General features: G+C 40.4%; 2 protein-coding genes across 2 annotated transcripts; both read right to left on the bottom strand.

Annotated features, from left to right (window-relative positions):
* Window positions 1-181: 181 nt before the first annotated feature.
* marchf2 (membrane-associated ring finger (C3HC4) 2) lies at window positions 182-10558 on the bottom strand. The gene is made up of 5 exons (XM_006809391.2): window positions 8157-10558; window positions 4295-4592; window positions 3706-3901; window positions 3212-3421; window positions 182-3111 (listed from the first exon to the last, which is right to left on the bottom strand). Exons 2-5 carry the CDS (start codon window positions 4489-4491, stop codon window positions 2953-2955), a joined length of 762 nt encoding a protein of 253 aa, XP_006809454.1. The 5' UTR covers window positions 4492-4592; window positions 8157-10558; the 3' UTR covers window positions 182-2952.
* Window positions 10559-10640: 82 nt separating this feature from the next.
* LOC102777446 (ras-related protein Rab-11B-like) lies at window positions 10641-15067 on the bottom strand. Its single transcript, XM_006809392.3, has 5 exons — window positions 14909-15067; window positions 12939-13134; window positions 12198-12391; window positions 12003-12083; window positions 10641-11913 (listed from the first exon to the last, which is right to left on the bottom strand). Exons 1-5 carry the CDS (start codon window positions 14946-14948, stop codon window positions 11768-11770), a joined length of 657 nt encoding a protein of 218 aa, XP_006809455.1. The 5' UTR covers window positions 14949-15067; the 3' UTR covers window positions 10641-11767.
* Between the last annotated feature and the right edge of the window lie 2134 nt (window positions 15068-17201).

Here is a 17201-nt window from a genome sequence, read left to right as displayed (position 1 = left end):
TTAGCAAGCTCACTGAGCTGAATTTCAAAACAGACTTAATGACATGTCTTCGTCACTGCACTAGAAGGATCCATTATAACTACACTATATAACATATATGACAATTCTTTACCAACACTACACAATTGCAGACAAACTATCACTGACAAATTCATGATCACATAATTTATGATTATGTTTTATTTGCTTTGCAAACATTTCTTGGCTGATTGCAGGTACCAGTACATTGATGAAGACATCCCTTCACCCCACAGCACACCATAAACATTGTAGTATTTAACAATATTAAAAAAAAATACTGAGGAATAGCAACATAAATTGCAGATGAAACAAAAAAATGTGTTCACAAATGTGTTATAACGCAACATTATTAACATTTGCGTGTTCATTTGTGTGAGTAACAACAAAGAAATCAAATAAAAATCCCTTTCTATATTTGCTTTCCCGACTCAAAATTTGTCTTAAACGTGTCATGACACTTTTAGGACAAACACTTTAGACTCTCTTTTTATGTTTCTCTAAAAACACTGTCAGAAATTCTTAGTAGCCAAAAAAGGAGAAGTGTTGCATAGTTTGATGCAACTCTGCAGAGACTCCCAATACAGGAAATAAGTTTGCATTGCATCAAATAATCAGTTATTTCTTGCACTACGTCGTACAAACAGATTCCAGTACTTTCTCGGGTAAACACACAGATGACCAAATTAATCATAAGCCCGTAAGGCAGACGAGCGCACCGCAGTACTGCAGGGTGTAATCCTTTGTTCTTAAAAACACAAACAAATATTTATCTGGGGCAGAACGCGGATCAAACGAGCAGGAGTGAAATGTACCAAAGGGAACTGGTAATGTAAACAAGGAAATGACTCGTTACTGGTAATGCAGCACTGTGAGAAAAGGGAGGAAAACACAAGCATATGTCAACATTCCTCCTGAAAACAGACATCTTTACATGACTAACGCTTCACCACCTACTTAACTGGTAACCTCATTTCGGGTTTACCACATTTATGTAGCATTAACAAAGGACCGGAGGGGAAAATGTACGATGCTTACTGGAAACTAATAATTTCACTGATCTGATTTGTCTGCTGAATGTTACCACAAGCCCTTTCTAAAAACACATTGGCCTCTGATAAATTTTACATCACCACACACCACATCATGTTAATAAATTACTATTCAAGCCTGACTGATTTAAAGGTAAATATTTAAATAATTAACCAAGAATGATCGATTTTGCCCATTTACTAAATGCAGAAGCATTCATTAAATGGAACTAAATCAAAAGGCCTGCACAGTTTGATCACCATGACGGCGTCATGCATCACCAATTCCTTTCTTGGAATTATAATCAAAAATCCACCAAACAGGTCGTCGTCAGGTTAGTTTTAAACTTATATCGCTTTAAACACCCCCTTTAAGGGGAGGAATTCTTTTAATTGCAACCCATTAAAAGACAAATCTATAAATAAAAATGATTAAAGTATTTCAGACCAATACTAAGCTGAATTGGCTTCATTAGATCCACTGAATTAAATTATTTTTTTAGTAGTACATGTAATGTTGGGAGGGTTTTTTTTTTAATCTACAAGCTTATCTCCCTGTGGACAGCCTACAGCATGCGTTAAAAAGCAATTAGACATCTCCCTGTAACCTAAATTAAGCATAGAGAAGAAACAATGTTCCACGTTACAAAAACTGGACCATCATATGACCCGGAAATCTGAATACCAGGCACACGCTGTAGTTTGTAATCAACTTCAGCTATCTCCCAACTCTACCAACACAGCCAGTCCCAGGTGAATCTGGTCAGCAGGAATTCTCTGACTGTTGTGATCATGAAAAAAAAAAGAAAGACACATGAAAATGCAAAAAATAAAACGCCAAAAATGAATAACAAGCAACACCGATAACGCTTTAGTACACTGCCCCAGCCACCACAACAATACTCGTGATGGAGTTTCTATCCATCTATATAAATATAAATACCTACTTGTTACATATTGATAGTACAAGAACCTCTATGAGGACACTGTTAAACCCTACTTCAGTAGGAATAGGAAAGTCATTCGTTCTTAAGTGGTTTAAAAAAATGATTTTAGAATACAGTAAGAGTAAAAAAAAATATTAACAGTGCTGCTTGCATGCATAACTGTGCACGTTGGTAGAACTGTCTTCGTGTACTGCGAAAACCTCGATGTCCACAGTGTTTTATTGCACAAGTCTCTGCTTTACGAATGTTATGCAGCCGCCTGGTCTCGGAGGAGATGATGTAAAAGCTGTGAGTTAAAAGATTCCACTCAGATGACATATCCAGATGTGGCTATGAAATAAAAATTAAAGATCAAAGCTTTTTATCTTCACACTACAGACTAATATGTGATTATACAATGAGATCCTCAGTGGGCAGAGAAGAGAAGCCCCAAGTAGGTAAGTGCGTGCCCACGTAACACACGATTAAAAGGCGTATGTAGCAGTTGCTTTTATCATCGCAATACACAACGAGTAGACGTGCTATACCTGACCATCGATGCAATCATTCAATTTCACAGTCCTCTTTAACAAGTTTACTCAATCCATCTTGTTTCATGCTGTCAGTTTTAGCCAGTCATGTTGTCACATCTGTGATGATGAGACAGCTCGGCTCCATTTCTGCATGCTTCCACCACCTTCACCGTTCCTCAGTGCCTTTGCATAAACTTGGTCAACACCTGACACGAGGACAGGCAGATTCCTTTAAAATGTGCTACTTCCTGCACCCATGTGAGGATTACAAAATGATATGTGAAAAAATATGAGCCCATGGTGCAAAGAAAAAAAAAAGCGACACACACAAAAAAAAAAATCCCCACAGGTGTTTCTTCAAAGTCAAAACTGTGGGCAGGATGCATCGGGAATCAGCCCTCATACGTAAAAGATGTAATAATCACCGACTATCTCCGTTTGGTCTCATACGATGCTCTCACTGGCCGATTTTTTCATCAGTTTATTAGAGAGCAAGGAATGCTGGGAAGAGTTCGACTCCTTGGCTTCGGGGATGAGCAGACGTACTTTCTGGTTTGTTCTCCTCCACTCAGAGTACAGCTGACAATGGTAGCGGAATGATACCTGAAGAAAACCGAAGTGCAGCATTATACATCAACTTTTCCGAGTGAAAATGTCTGCTTTACAGTAATAATGGATGGGAATTCTTTTTTTTTTTGTTTACCAAAGTCCAAAGGACGTAGATGGTGAAGAGGGCAATGGTGAGGGCAATGAGGCCCACAGCCTGCAGCCAGCTCCTCAGCTGAAGATGATCCTGAGCGCCCCTCAGGCAAAGCCAGCCAGAAATAGCTGCTAGAGGAGTGATAAACAGGAAGCACACCATGTCACAGAACAGTGTTCTCTTCTCATTACGGGGGCCGGGATCTCGCAGCCACTGTGGGGTAAGACGTAGGAGGGAAGAAAAACAGAAAGAAGTCAGACTGTGGCAGAAACCAGGTAAAAAGAAAGAAGCTAATGAAGAGAAAAGACATTCTGCATTAACAAAGAAGCAAGCAAGCAAGCAGAGAGATGTAAAACAAGAAAAAGACGGATAAAAAGCACCATCACACTTTCATACACACACACACTCATTCACAACCAGCAGCCCAACCACGATGAATAAAAAGGATGAGAAGAAGGATTGTTGCAGACGAGGCAAAGGGCATTGACCTTTGTTACCTCTGTGAGGGGCCTCGGTCGGCGCTCGATGCTGAACTCTGTGTGGCAAAGCTCACAATAGCTGGTGTTGGAGGACGACAGCCACTTCTCTAAGCAGCTCTTGTGCACTGTACCCAAAGTGCCTGTGCAGTCACATGGAGACAGGAGACCCTCGCTGCTGCCTCCTTCGTGGCAAATACGGCAAATGGGACCATCACTGAGATAAAAATATACAGAGATTTTTATAAATGGCAGGCATTGTCTGCATGAAACACAGCAAAAATGTTTTACCATTCTATCCCAAAGACAATAATGATAATATTCAATGGGTGTGTAGTGAAGAAATGTGAAAAAAAAAACAAGCTAAATGGAGAAGCGCGTTGTCTGAAATAGTGTTAATACAAGGCATAATCACAAGTTTAGCAACTTCTTTCATTAAAAGAAATAATATATATATATATATATATATATATATATATATATATATATATATATTTTTTTTTTTTTTTTTTTCTTCCTATCTCTGGAGAAGCTGCCATCACAATACAATCCCATTCAAAGTTTACCTGTGGAACATCTTACAGCAATAACAGTAATATTCTTAAAGTACCTTTGTGCACTCATTGGTTTGAGCACAGAGGACAGCAACCGTCCATCTATGGCTGTGACCTGGGTGACGTAGAGCGCCTGGCACCCGTCACCGCCCGCTTCCTCCACGCTCTTCCACAGGCCTGTGTTGCTGGCACAGTCACACAGAGAGCCGGGGAGGTGGCAGCACCCGCCGGTCGTCATTGTTACAGGGTCCATTCGCTGGCAGCACGGATGGACTGGAGGGTGTGAAGGGTTGGAGGTGAGGGGAGGCTGGGGGAGTGCCAGGCACAAACTGCTCCTGTTTTTCTCCAGTCGCTCTGCAGAGAAACAGACACACACAGACAATGCATTATAGTTTTTAAAAAATGTCTGTGGTGGAGAGATAGCAAGTAATTTTACTCCAACTTAATATACTAGAGAAACCCAGTTTTACTCTGCAAATGCTCAAACGAAATAAATGGATCAAGGAGACAAGTTTGAGTGATGTTTTAAGTAAGTTTTTTTGTGTGCTACAGTGTGCACTTGTCCATTAATACTTTAGTGTCCAGATTAGGCTCGTCGGAGGGAAGTTCTGGGTTTGGAAAAGGAACTTATGGAAATCAGCTACAGTACAATGCCTGCACTATCATGATGACTCATTTTATGTTTGCTATATTATGCTTACAGTCCATCTGTTTTTATTGACCTTCATGTTCATCACTAGCAAACAACATGGTATTACAGTTTTGCAATAACCCAACTCACCACTTCCCTCTTAATGTTTCTAGCACTGTCAAGGAAGTCGATAACTGGGTTACTAACCAGATAACTGATCAAACAGACACTGACGTATAGCATTTTATATAAATGTGATAGTAGACCAGAGTTTGTTTGTCATTTGGCTCACTGCAGTACTGTGACAGAGTTACTTAAATGTCTGTAGTCTGTTTCACAAATGATTAATTTCCTTCCACGTGGGAACGGCTAAAATTATCCAGAAAAGACGTTCCGTCTTTTAGAAGAAAGCTGTCCGTTTGGAGGTGGGCCAGTTTGCCCAAAAGCAGCTGCTAATCCATTATAAAACCAAGTGTGAGGTCAGTGACAGTAAGTGTGATGTGCAGCAGTCTGATAAACAGCTGTCTTAACCCAGATAACCCTTAACAACATTTTTTTCTTGCTGTCTCAAAAATGTATCCTGTTCTGTACAAATGAATTAGAACACAATAAGCAAAATTTAAATACACTGATTACAACCAATAAAATAAGAAACAATAATTTCAAAGTAGCATGTCTGATATACAGTGGGGCAAAAAAGTATTTAGTCAGCCACCGATTGTGCAAGTTCCCCCACTTAAAATGATGACAGAGGTCAGTAATTTGCACCAGAGGTACACTTCAACTGTGAGAGACAGAATGTGAAAAAAAAATCCATGAATTCACATGGTAGGATTTGTAAAGAATTTATTCGTAAATCAGGGTGGAAAAGAAGTATTTGGTCAATAACAAAAATACAACTCAATACTTTGTAACATAACCTTTGTTGGCAATAACAGAGGTCAAATGTTTACTATAGGTCTTTACCAGGTTTGCACACACAGTAGCTGGTATTTTGGCCCATTCCTCCATGCAGATCTTCTCAAGAGCAGTGATGTTTTGGGGCTGTCGCCAAGCAACACGGACTTTCAACTCCCGCCACAGATTTTCTATGGGGTTGAGGTCTGGAGACTGGCTAGGCCACTCCAGGACTTTCAAATGCTTCTTACGGAGCCACTGCTTTGTTGCCCGGGCGGTGTGTTTTGGATCATTGTCATGTTGGAAGACCCAGCCTCGTTTCATCTTCAAAGTTCTCACTGATGGAAGGAGGTTTTGGCTCAAAATCTCACGATACTTGGCCCCATTCATTCTGTCCTTAACACGGATCAGTCGTCCTGTCCCCTTGGCAGAAAAACAGCCCCATAGCATGATGTTTCCACCCCCATGCTTCACAGTAGGTATGGTGTTCTTGGGATGCAACTCAGTATTCTTCTTCCTCCAAACACGACGAGTTGAGTTTATACCAAAAAGTTCTACTTTGGTTTCATCTGACCACATGACATTCTCCCAATCCTCTGCTGTATCATCCATGTGCTCTCTGGCAAACTTCAGACGGGCCTGGACATGCACTGGCTTCAGCAGCGGAACACGTCTGGCACTGCGGGATTTGATTCCCTGCCGTTGTAGTGTGTTACTGATGGTGACCTTTGTTACTGTGGTCCCAGCTCTCTGCAGGTCATTCACCAGGTCCCCCCGTGTGGTTCTGGGATCTTTGCTCACCGTTCTCATGATCATTTTGACCCCACGGGATGAGATCTTGCGTGGAGCCCCAGATCGAGGGAGATTATCAGTGGTCTTGTATGTCTTCCATTTTCTGATGATTGCTCCCACAGTTGATTTTTTCACACCAAGCTGCTTGCCTATTGTAGATTCACTCTTCCCAGTCTGGTGCAGGTCTACAATTCTTTTCCTGGTGTCCTTCGAAAGCTCTTTGGTCTTGGCCATGGCGGAGTTTGGAGTCTGACTGGTTGAGGCTGTGGACAGGTGTCTTTTATACAGATGATGAGGTCAAACAGGTGCCATTCATACAGGTAACGAGTGGGGGACAGAAAAGCTTCTTACAGAAGACGTTACAGGTCTGTGAGAGCCAGGGATTTTCCTTGTTTGAGGTGACCAAATACTTATTTTCCACCCTGATTTACGAATAAATTCTTTACAAATCCTACCATGTGAATTCATGGATTTTTTTTCACATTCTGTCTCTCACAGTTGAAGTGTACCTCTGGTGCAAATTACTGACCTCTGTCATCATTTTAAGTGGGGGAACTTGCACAATCGGTGGCTGACTAAATACTTTTTTGCCCCACTGTATATGCAAACCAGGTATACTCTTCCATGTCCAACACTTGTTTTTCAAGAGGAGATTTGACATGACAGCCAGTGCAGAAATGTTCTGTGTCTGTTTATGAGATTTTGCTGTTCAATCAAACAAGAATTTAGAACAACATCTGGCAATGAATGCTGTTTCTAACCCTCGCAACTGAGAAAAGATGATTCAACTTAAGTCAAGCATCTCACTGTTTAAATAGAAGTTAGACAACAAAGCCCTTTTATGATTATTTATAGCTCGTTTTAGTTGAGTCACACTCTTATGCACTTTGTTAAATCCTGAATTAACAGAGCCAGATGATGAACAGCTTTGTGAACCCGAAGAGCATGTTTTCCCTATTGCTGCTTGGTGTTATTGTTTATGCATACGGAGATCGGGAGGGGGTACGTCAGGGGTGATTAAGAGGTACAATCCCTGACCTAAATAAACAAAGAGGTAACCCCAAATTAAGGCAACCGCTGACTCTATTAAGCTATTGTCTTCCGAGTCTTTTAAATATCAGCTGTGTGTATGGATTCGTCAGCTGGGGAACATCAATGCAGGGATTTTGTCAAGATCAAACAAAAAATACACATTTGAATTAATGATTAATGATGGGTTTCTTACAATGATAAGCCCTCATACATTAATATGCAGTTAGCTTTCGAACTGGGGCATTTTCCTTCACTGTGGCTCGGTTACAGGAACTAACCGCTGCAGACAGATGTGGGAATTTGAACCAGACTATTGTCTGGATCAGAGTTGTATTATGATACTGTACAACTGCGCGGCAACTCAAATTAGCTGTGTGTATCTCTGCTGTTCTTTACACACGAATAACTACTATCCAACTTCGTCACAGTGAAAATGTCGTTATAAAGAAGCATTTTCTAATCAGTTTCACTTTCACGGCAGCTGTGTTGTTTGCTAGCTGTCAGCGAAGTGCTAGCCGTCCGCTTGGTGGAAAAAAAGCAACAAATAAAAGCTAACAGCTACTCACCCGTGACTTCTTCTTCTTCTCTTTCTTCTTGGTGATGTTTTAGTCCTGTTGTCCGAAAAAGCTCGCATTTCCTTCTCTATTCATGTTTAATAACTATGTATGAGTGAACAGCACAGGCGGCTAACGATGAAGGCTGCTCAGTGTAGGGCTACACCAGCTAGCAGTTCTCAACAGATAACAGTCAGGCCAGGCTTCCGCTTTCCCTGGGCTTTAAATACTACCCAGAGGGTCATCATCATCATCAGCTGCCTGCGTCTGCGGTGAAGAAACAGGGCGTCTCAGAGCACAAACAAATCCCGAAGACGGCTATAAATGTGGCCGCAAACAGCAGCGTGCCAAAGGGAGGGGCCCCAACAGGAAACATGACAGGCTCAATGAGACCGGAACAATTCACAATTCAACACAATTCAAAACCATTAACCCACACTGTTTAACACATCTGCATTTTTAAATCAGTTTTTATTCCACTTGAAGTTTTGTTTCGCTTCAGTCAGTGACATAGTGGCTTTCCTCTGTTTAGTTTATAACAGTTTAAACGGCCTCATTTATGTTTGAACTTTAGCTGTGAGCAGAATGTGAAGAAACATCCACTGTGACTTCTCTCTCTCTCTCTAAACATCTATGTACTGTGTTGAAGAGATCTGTACTAAAGTTGGGTCTGGCTGTACTTCAGTGTAATACCAGTTTGTACCACAACATGGTGCAGCGAGAAAATGTAACCTTAAACATGCAAATAATTAAATCACATCATTTATGATACTGTGCAAAAATCTCGATTCGCCCTTCATTTCTTTATGTTTGCTTCCATAAAGTCAAATTGAAAACTGTTAAAGTGATCTCGAGCAACTCATTTTTCCTTTTCTCTGCCTTGCACCCATTTTCAGAGTGTTTTTTGCTAGGTGAACTGCTTACAACTGACCTATGTAACATTCACGCATATAAAAATGCTGTAAACTCAAGGGATGAACCAGTGTCATGTCTATATGTAACATGACAACTTAGCAAAGAAATAATTTTAAGTTTATGTTGAGACACGTTGTTACTAAGAGCCTATTTAAAGCTCTTAGTAACAACTAAGATTCTATTTTAATCTACAAAAAGTCCCAAAGATACCAATTTGACAGATATAAAATAGTATCTATGCACCAAGAAGGTGATCCTCAAAGCTCTATTAGCCAAAAAATTAGCACATCTCAGTACTGTACGTACTAAACCTTGAACTTTGAGGAAACTGGACAAGTGGAGAACAGAAAAATGTCACAAAGGTAATGGATGTATGCACTTAGAAAAACAGTGTCAGATTTTGATAGACTGTGGCCTGTAGAACTATGTCTGAAGACTACTTAAAGAAACTACAAGAAAGCTTGCCTCAGAGTTCACACTGTGTTGAAGAACGAAGAGGCCAATTAATGACTCTGAAGCTCATTGGAAGTTTTCTTTCTTTAGCCCAGTATTTTCATTTAAAATATATTTTTCCCAGCTAAAATTACATACATCCCACCAAATTGCATAGTGATTCAACACATATTGTGGTCTATAATAGCCACAACTATTAATAGAGTATGGTTACATATGTTAGTTTAAAGACAAAGTCATTAACCCAAGCAGGTGTAGAACAAATTCATGATCATAGTGTCTGTTTGAATCAATGACTATATAATAGAGGTGCAATGGCCAAGTGAGTCACCTCATTTAAAATCCAACAGAGCAGCTTTTCAGCTACTGAAGAAAAACCTGAAACCTTCTTTTACACCAGCAACACCCTCAGATGCACCTGAAAACCCTAGGTGCTTTTCAAAAAGTTGACCTATGTACTTGAGGTCAAGGTCATTGAGATTCCAATTTGTCCGAGATTTTTATCAGATGTACTCATAGGATGAATTTGAAAACTTTGTCATCTCGCTCTTGAGTTATAATGCTCACAAACCTTGTCGTCAAGGCCACCTGCTTTCTCATAGTAGTGTACTCTCAGAATTGGCACTTCTTGTTTTAAATGTGCTTTGTAGACAGAAAAGCCTGCCCTGAATGTGCACTGAGATGTTACATGTAGTAAACTATCCTAATTTTATCGCTTTAACCTTATTTATACATTTCTAATAATTTTGAATACAACCTAAAAAAGTAGGTTTGTATCCCAAATGCCTAAGAAACCCATCTGTCAATTATTAAAACAACCCACCTTAAGATATGAGTAAACTGAGTAAGGGATGCCAAAATAACTGTCTGCTGTATGGTCATATAGACAGGTTTTAGTTATGATTCAGTATTTTCTGGTGTAATGCAAAAGTAGGAAAAAAGATTATATCTGCTCAGATTAAATTCACATTTAAATGTATGAGATGCTTTCTTATGAACACCTAATGCATGACAGCACCTCAACCAGATGGGTGGAAATATTTTCTTCCACCCAAGTATGAAAACAAAATTTGCATTTCTGATTTTCACTTCCATTTTTTCAAGTAAAACCCATTAATGTTGCTGAAGTGAAAGCAGTATGTGGGGAGTATTTATTTATTGGTTTTCCAAGGATAATGTTCTGAGTTTACAAACTTTTATCAATTCCTGTTCAACAGTTAGGATTAATGACAGCAATGGCTCATTTGGTACAGAAATGTTACAAATTCAACTTCATTTTTCCTTTTCTGTCAGCATTGTTTTCCTTACAGGTAGCAAAATGCTACCTGATGAAAATTTTATGCCATTTTGAAATATAAGGTTCCACTGAAATAACTGGACTCTAGTGCAAAAACCCCCAATCTAATTCTGAAATTAAAGTTTGACATCATGCACCACAACTTATAACAATGCATCTCCTGTGGACCGTTACACATTTGTTGCAAATAGCCTGGACCTTTTAGCAATCACCTGCAATCGTAACATCCTTGAACACGGTGAAATAAGCTTCCCCAAAACTGATTCTGATTGTTTCCTTTGGTATGTTTGTGTACAAAACTAAAATTCACTCACACACACACACAAACAAACAAAAATGTGTCATGTGTTTCATGCTTGCCTATAATGAGTCAGTCATTCATAGCCAGTCTGGTTCCAAGCTCATGCTAATTTCATGCCAGAGTGGGCACACAGCGCAAAAGAGGAAAATTAAAATTAAAGAGGCAACCAGAAACTCTTGACAGACCACACATCAGCACTCCAAACGAACCTTCCTCTCATCTCCTCTTCTGCACCCACATTGCAAGACAGGCAGAATCAGGTCAGCCCGACATGAAAATGAGACTCCACTATAGCAGATTAGGCTGAGAAAAGGAACCGAGTAAAAACACCTCTGAGCACTCATAAACAGGCCTACCGATCCCTCACCACTCCTTCAGCAGGAGCGGGTCAATAGGATCATCATCTAGTGAATTAAAAAGAGATTGTAGTTAACAGCTTAACAATTGTCTTTCTTCTCAGTTTTCGTATTTTAGACAAGTTGTTTTGACACGGGACTCAGACGAACAAAGAAGAAAACAGCATAAAGGAATGTCAAATCTAAGAGTCTCTGTGTCAAACACTTCTGAACCCATGAGGGTAAGATGACAGCATCTGACAGTAGAAGGGAAAAGAGAAAACTCTGACACAAAGTCAACCAGAAATAGAAAAAAGGAGGGTCACAGGCTTTGGCAGCAGGGGAGTTTGTTGCCCCTCTGCCCATCCATGGTTGGGGGGACACTTATGTCTACTACATTGTTGCCTGGAGAATCTTCGTGTGCAGATCTGTCTGATATTTGCTTCTGCGATACGATACGGTAGATTTCTAGGAAAGAAAACAATGGCATAAGAGGAGGTCTAACAGTAGAGTACCTGGATGATTATTGAGTTGAGTTCACACTTTTTATCTTTTACCTGTGAGAATGCTCTTGAATGCTTCTTCTACGTTAGTGGAGTCCAAGGCTGAAGTTTCAATAAATGAAAGAGTGTTCTTTTCTAAGGTTAAAAAAAAAGAAAGAAAAAGGATTTTTATTTTACAGCAATTGAACTGAATGTTAAGGAGCTACTTTGACTGCTCCAAAGCAAAACAAAGAACACTCAAAAATCCACCTGCAAATGCTCGGGCCTCATCAGTGGGCACGGCCCTGAGATGTCGAAGGTCGCTCTTGTTTCCAACCAGCATGATGACGATGTTGTTGTCAGCGTGGTCCCTCAGCTCCTTCAACCAGCGGTCCACATTCTCGTACGTCAGGTGCTTCGCAATATCATAAACTAGGAGAGCCCCGACTGCGCCCCGATAATACCTGATGAAGATAGAGGCCATAAAGCCATCATTATCAACTAACTTTTTAACATTAACATGGTTTAATATTAGTTTAAACCATAAATAGAAATTACAAGCCAAATGTATTTTCTTTTACACTTGTTTTGATTATAATTGGTGACTAATAACAGTTTCATATAAAGACACTAAGGTTCCATCCCCACAGAAATAAGGAGGACACACAAACAATACAAAGAAAAAAAAAAAAGAACAGGACCCAGTGATCCAATGGAGCAATGGCTTGCTGCTTTTGCTGAAAACAATAGTTTTACTACATAAACAGCTGTTACAAAATGGTTCCTCTTGGGTAATTAATTCCTCCTGATAACAAAAGGAATTTGGACAATTAATTTATTTAAAACTGGTACCAGGTCTGGCAACCTAAGGGGTTCAAACACGTACTACTCAGCCACAATTATTAGCAAAGACACATCTCATTATACATGTCTAAGTGTGTGAACATTACCCTATAAATAACCATTACTAACGTAACACCTTAAGTAATGCATACGACAAAACAAACTCACGCTGAGGTGATGGCTCTGTAGCGCTCCTGCCCAGCTGTGTCCCAGATTTGAGCTTTTATCGTCTTGCCGTCCACCTGAATGCTGCGGGTTGCAAACTCCACCCCGATGGTGCTCTTGCTCTCCAAGTTGAACTCATTTCTTGTGAAACGGGACAGCAGATTACTCTTCCCCACTCCAGAGTCTCCAATTAGTACAACTAGAATCAAAATACACACCATACACATGAAAAAACAAAGGAAACAGTAGACCTGCTGTGTCAGCGGTCTACCATGGCTCACTTAAGGCTGCAGCATTCCCACCCCTGTTACGCTGCACAGCCAGCCCAGAGAATTTTTTTTTTTTTATTTAAGCAAGTCAAACTCGCCACAGCAGATTGCCTGACCCTAACATCCTCCTCTGTCACACCAACCCTCTGCAACCTCCTCTGAGGTTTTTCTCTTTTTTTCCTTGCTGGCAGCTCCATACTCAACATCCACTATTTCTTCTCTGCACATCCAAATAATCTCAGACTTGCCAAGCGTTCTATCTAAATCCCTCTGATGTCCTCATTTCTAATCTTGTTCATTATGGTCCCACCCAATGAATATTTTAGCATCTTCAGCTTTGCCTCTTCCAGCTCGACCTCCTGTCTACTTCTCATTATCACCATTTCCAGGCCATACATCACAGTAGGTCTCACTACCATCTTGTAAAGCTTTGTTTTCACTCTTGCTGCTGTCTTTCTGTCACAAATCACACCTGACACTGGTCTCCATCCACTCTACCCTGACTTTACCCCAGGTATTAAAACTTATCTACCTTCACTACCTCAGGTATTTGCATGCTTACCTATTCACCTTTCTCCCTCTCATTCACAGAGGTATTCTGTCTTGCTTCTACTGACTTTCATTACTCTTCTCTCTTAGTTCATACAATCACCTATCCAGACTCTCTTCTAGCTGCCACGTACGCTTACTACAGATCTAGTATCGTCTGCAAACATGACAGTTCACAGAGAATCCGCCCTGGCCTTATCTGTCAGTCTGTCCATCACTACTGCAAACAAGAAGAGGCTCAGGTGGATCAGACGATCCGATCCCACCGTGAACCCAGTGTCACCACTGGCTCACTGCCCTCATACATGTCCTGCACCAGCCTCACATACTTCCCTGCTACCTCTGACTTCCTCATAGAGTACCACAGTTCCTCTGTATCGTTTGTTTTCTCTAGATCCACAGAGACAGAGTGAAGCACTCTCTGACCTTCTCTACACTTTTCAAAGAAGGCATCACATCTGTAGTGCCATACCGCTGCTAACTTATCATCAGCTTTGTTCTTATCCTAGTTTCCACAACTGCTTCCCCTTTTCTTAATGATGTGGCTCACCAGCTTTAATATTTTTAACACTTAAAAGAATCATTTTTTTTTAACACTGACATTTTCAAACTGACTTTACGCTAGAATTTCACTTTAACTAATATAAGACATATTTTGTCTAATGTTAACGTGACGACAAATAAATCTGATGATGTCAGAGAGAATAAAATGACATTAATTATTCCTGTTAGGCATACTCAAGGTCATTATCACCAAGTTATCCAGCTAATTGATTTACGTTTGATTTACAGATCAAATATAATCAGAACATGGGTTCGTTTCAGTTAACTTCAAAGTAGGAACGTCGTTGTGATGTTAGCGGCTAGCTACTTAAACACACTTTAAGCAGCCTGACAGCTGCCGTGTCTAAACTTACTCACTGGGATAAGGTGTATCCTAAAGCTAGGGAATGCACATTTGTTTACTGAATTTCCAAACTCTACCTGCAGCAGCGTCAGTTTTTTCAGCAGGTATCGTTTCATCGTTTGCTACTTTGCTACCAGTGGAGCTAACTTTAGCATTACTGACTTCCTCAGTTGCTCCTGTTGTTACCGAGAGCCATATTAAAGACGACCGAGCAGCTGACACTCATCCCCCTTCAGACATAAACTTACCTTTGAACAGGTAGTCGTATTCATCGTCTCGGGCTCCCATTTTAGAAGACTTATTTTTTAAAACTTTAACACAAACAACAACAATAACAACAACAAGCTTCTCCACCAGCAGGTAACAACCAGCAGGCACCGCCTTCTAGGAAGAGGAAAGGCACGTGAGTTTTGCAACTTCGAGTTAGGCCAATTGAAAAGTTAATCTCATTGACTGACAGACAAATCCACCAATCACATGAGTTCTTTGAAGATGCTGGCCAATCATCGTGTACCTTGAAAACACGACTACCATCGCAGCCTTTGTTCTCCTAATTTGGATGCTCGGAGCCTTCAGAGCTCGTCGACGTACCCCCCCCCCCCCCCCCCCCCCGCCCTCCACACACACACACACACACACACACACACACACACGAGAGAGGTATTTTTTTCTTGTTTTGAAGTAAAAAGTATTGCACAATATACACCAAGACGGAAAGACTATACTACACTGTGCTAGAAAAGCAGGATATACCATCTATTATTGTTATACCATGTTCACATTCTATCTATATTTATCTTTTATCTTTTTCATTTACGTCATTATAGTTGTAGGTAACTATAATACCCTGGTCAGAAATAGTTTAATTGTACCCGAGAGGATGTGCCTAGGCCAACACAGGCAGCTGGTGATGCAATTGTTCTTGTTCTTACAATTAGAGAAAAAGCTAGATTTGAGATTACACTCAGGTGTGCCTGTATGTCTGTGGTCATTGCCTGTGGCAGAGATAATGTTCTACTGATACATTATATTTAAAGGGCTGGGCTAAAGAGGTTAAAGGGATTATCTCGAATGAGATCATGTGGCTTTCCTAGCTTTCTGCTTTTGCATGTGCAAATTTACAGCCTCTCCTGCAGTCCTACAGCCATTCTCATGACCTTAGGAAAACAATCTCAATGATGTTAAAGCATTGTGATCCAGAGCAAAATATCAGCTTCTTAGATTTATTTTAGTTATTTAAAACATATTTTGGTTGTTTCTTCTGATAAATCTTTGAAGTGGCACCACCAAGTGGCCATATTTATAGCACTCTACAAAAACAACAACCAATGTCATGCTTACAGAATTAATAATGGGAGACTTCCATTCAGCTTTTAGAACTGAAGAGGCCATTCGAATGAGAGGTGAAATGCCTTTAAGTTGTAAAAAAAAATCTGACATAGACAATACTCTAGATGCTGGACGGGTCACATTTCAGGTTTCCCTATATGTTTTGTGGCCTCATACAGGAGTTCTTAAAAACTTTGTCCACTGACCAGAACCAAGCCACTAAAGGATTTGCATGGCCGGGTGAATGACTTTTTACAATGTAAATATTGCAAAGGAAACATTGTGCTGCTAGCAACTGTTTTATCTGAGCCAGAGGTCTGAGTCATTGTTCGGTTTACCGCCTTGTTACTGACAAAGACATTACCCCATAGTCTTTTTACTACCAAGCAGAAATATGGTGCTTAAGCCAAGGAGTCATGTCAGTGCATTTCTTTGAATCATCGCTGTTTCCAGTCGTAAAGCTGAGACATGTTTTTTCTTAAGAGAAAGTTCATCATCAATTTATATAAATGGACTGTTCACAGGATATTGTTTTCAGTGACAAGTTTGGCATGTTTTTTAAATAGGTTAAGATAAAAGTTACGTGGAGATCAAACTGGGCAGCATGTGACCCATGAATTAAAATGTTTTTGACTCTTTATTACTTACTAATGATTTGTGGAGTCAGACACAGAGGTTTATGTGGTAAGTTTCTCCTGTGGCCATGTTCAAAGTTTTGTTTCCATGTCACATGATTATTTTGCCAGGACTGTCAGAGAAGCTAATGCAGGGCATGTTGAGGTGCACTGTAGGAATGACAGATGGGTTCCACGTGGGGGTGGGATTACTTCAGGGATCAGCTCTGAGGCCCCTCTTGTTTGTGGTGGCAATGGACAAGTTGACAGACGATGTCAGGGAAGGGTTTCTGTGGACGATGATGTTCGTAGATGACAGTGACAATAGAGAGGAGGTGGAAGAGATTCAGGAAAGGTGGATGTTTGCCCTAAAGAGGAATAGAAGGCAGTAGAAGCAAGACAGAATAAATGTAAATAAGGGAGATGGGTGTAACAGTGAAGATGCAAGGAGTAGAGGTAGTGTAGATAGTTGAGTTTAAATACCTGGGGTCAATCATCCAAAGCAGAGAAGTGAGAAAAAGTGTACAGGCAGGGTGGAGATGAGTGTCAGGATTTATTTGTGACAGAAGGATAGCAGTTAGAGTGAAAGAGAAGGTTT

This window comes from Neolamprologus brichardi, chromosome 23, assembly GCF_056152115.1.
Source record: "Neolamprologus brichardi isolate AB-2024 chromosome 23, ASM5615211v1, whole genome shotgun sequence".
NCBI lineage: Eukaryota > Metazoa > Chordata > Actinopteri > Cichliformes > Cichlidae > Neolamprologus > Neolamprologus brichardi.
Note: the sequence above shows the minus strand (reverse complement) of the source record. Positions and strands in the feature narration are given on the sequence as shown.

What these genes read in the sequence shown, in the direction of transcription:
- LOC102777446 (XM_006809392.3), bottom strand. Translation starts at nt 14,948, where the DNA reads ATGGGAGCCCGAGACGATGAATACGACTACCTGTTCAAAG. An exon ending in TACAGAGCCATCACCTCAGC is followed by an intron (nt 12,392 to 12,938) that starts GTGAGTTTGTTT and finishes TATCTTCATCAG; the next exon opens with GTATTATCGGGGCGCAGTCG. An exon ending in TGAGGCCCGAGCATTTGCAG is followed by an intron (nt 12,084 to 12,197) that starts GTGGATTTTTGA and finishes TTTTAACCTTAG; the next exon opens with AAAAGAACACTCTTTCATTT.
- marchf2 (XM_006809391.2), bottom strand. Translation starts at nt 4,491, where the DNA reads ATGGACCCTGTAACAATGACGACCGGCGGGTGCTGCCACCTCCCCGGC. An exon ending in AAACCAATGAGTGCACAAAG is followed by an intron (nt 3,902 to 4,294) that starts GTACTTTAAGAA and finishes TTTTTATCTCAG; the next exon opens with TGATGGTCCCATTTGCCGTA. An exon ending in GACCGAGGCCCCTCACAGAG is followed by an intron (nt 3,422 to 3,705) that starts GTAACAAAGGTC and finishes CTTACCCCACAG; the next exon opens with TGGCTGCGAGATCCCGGCCC.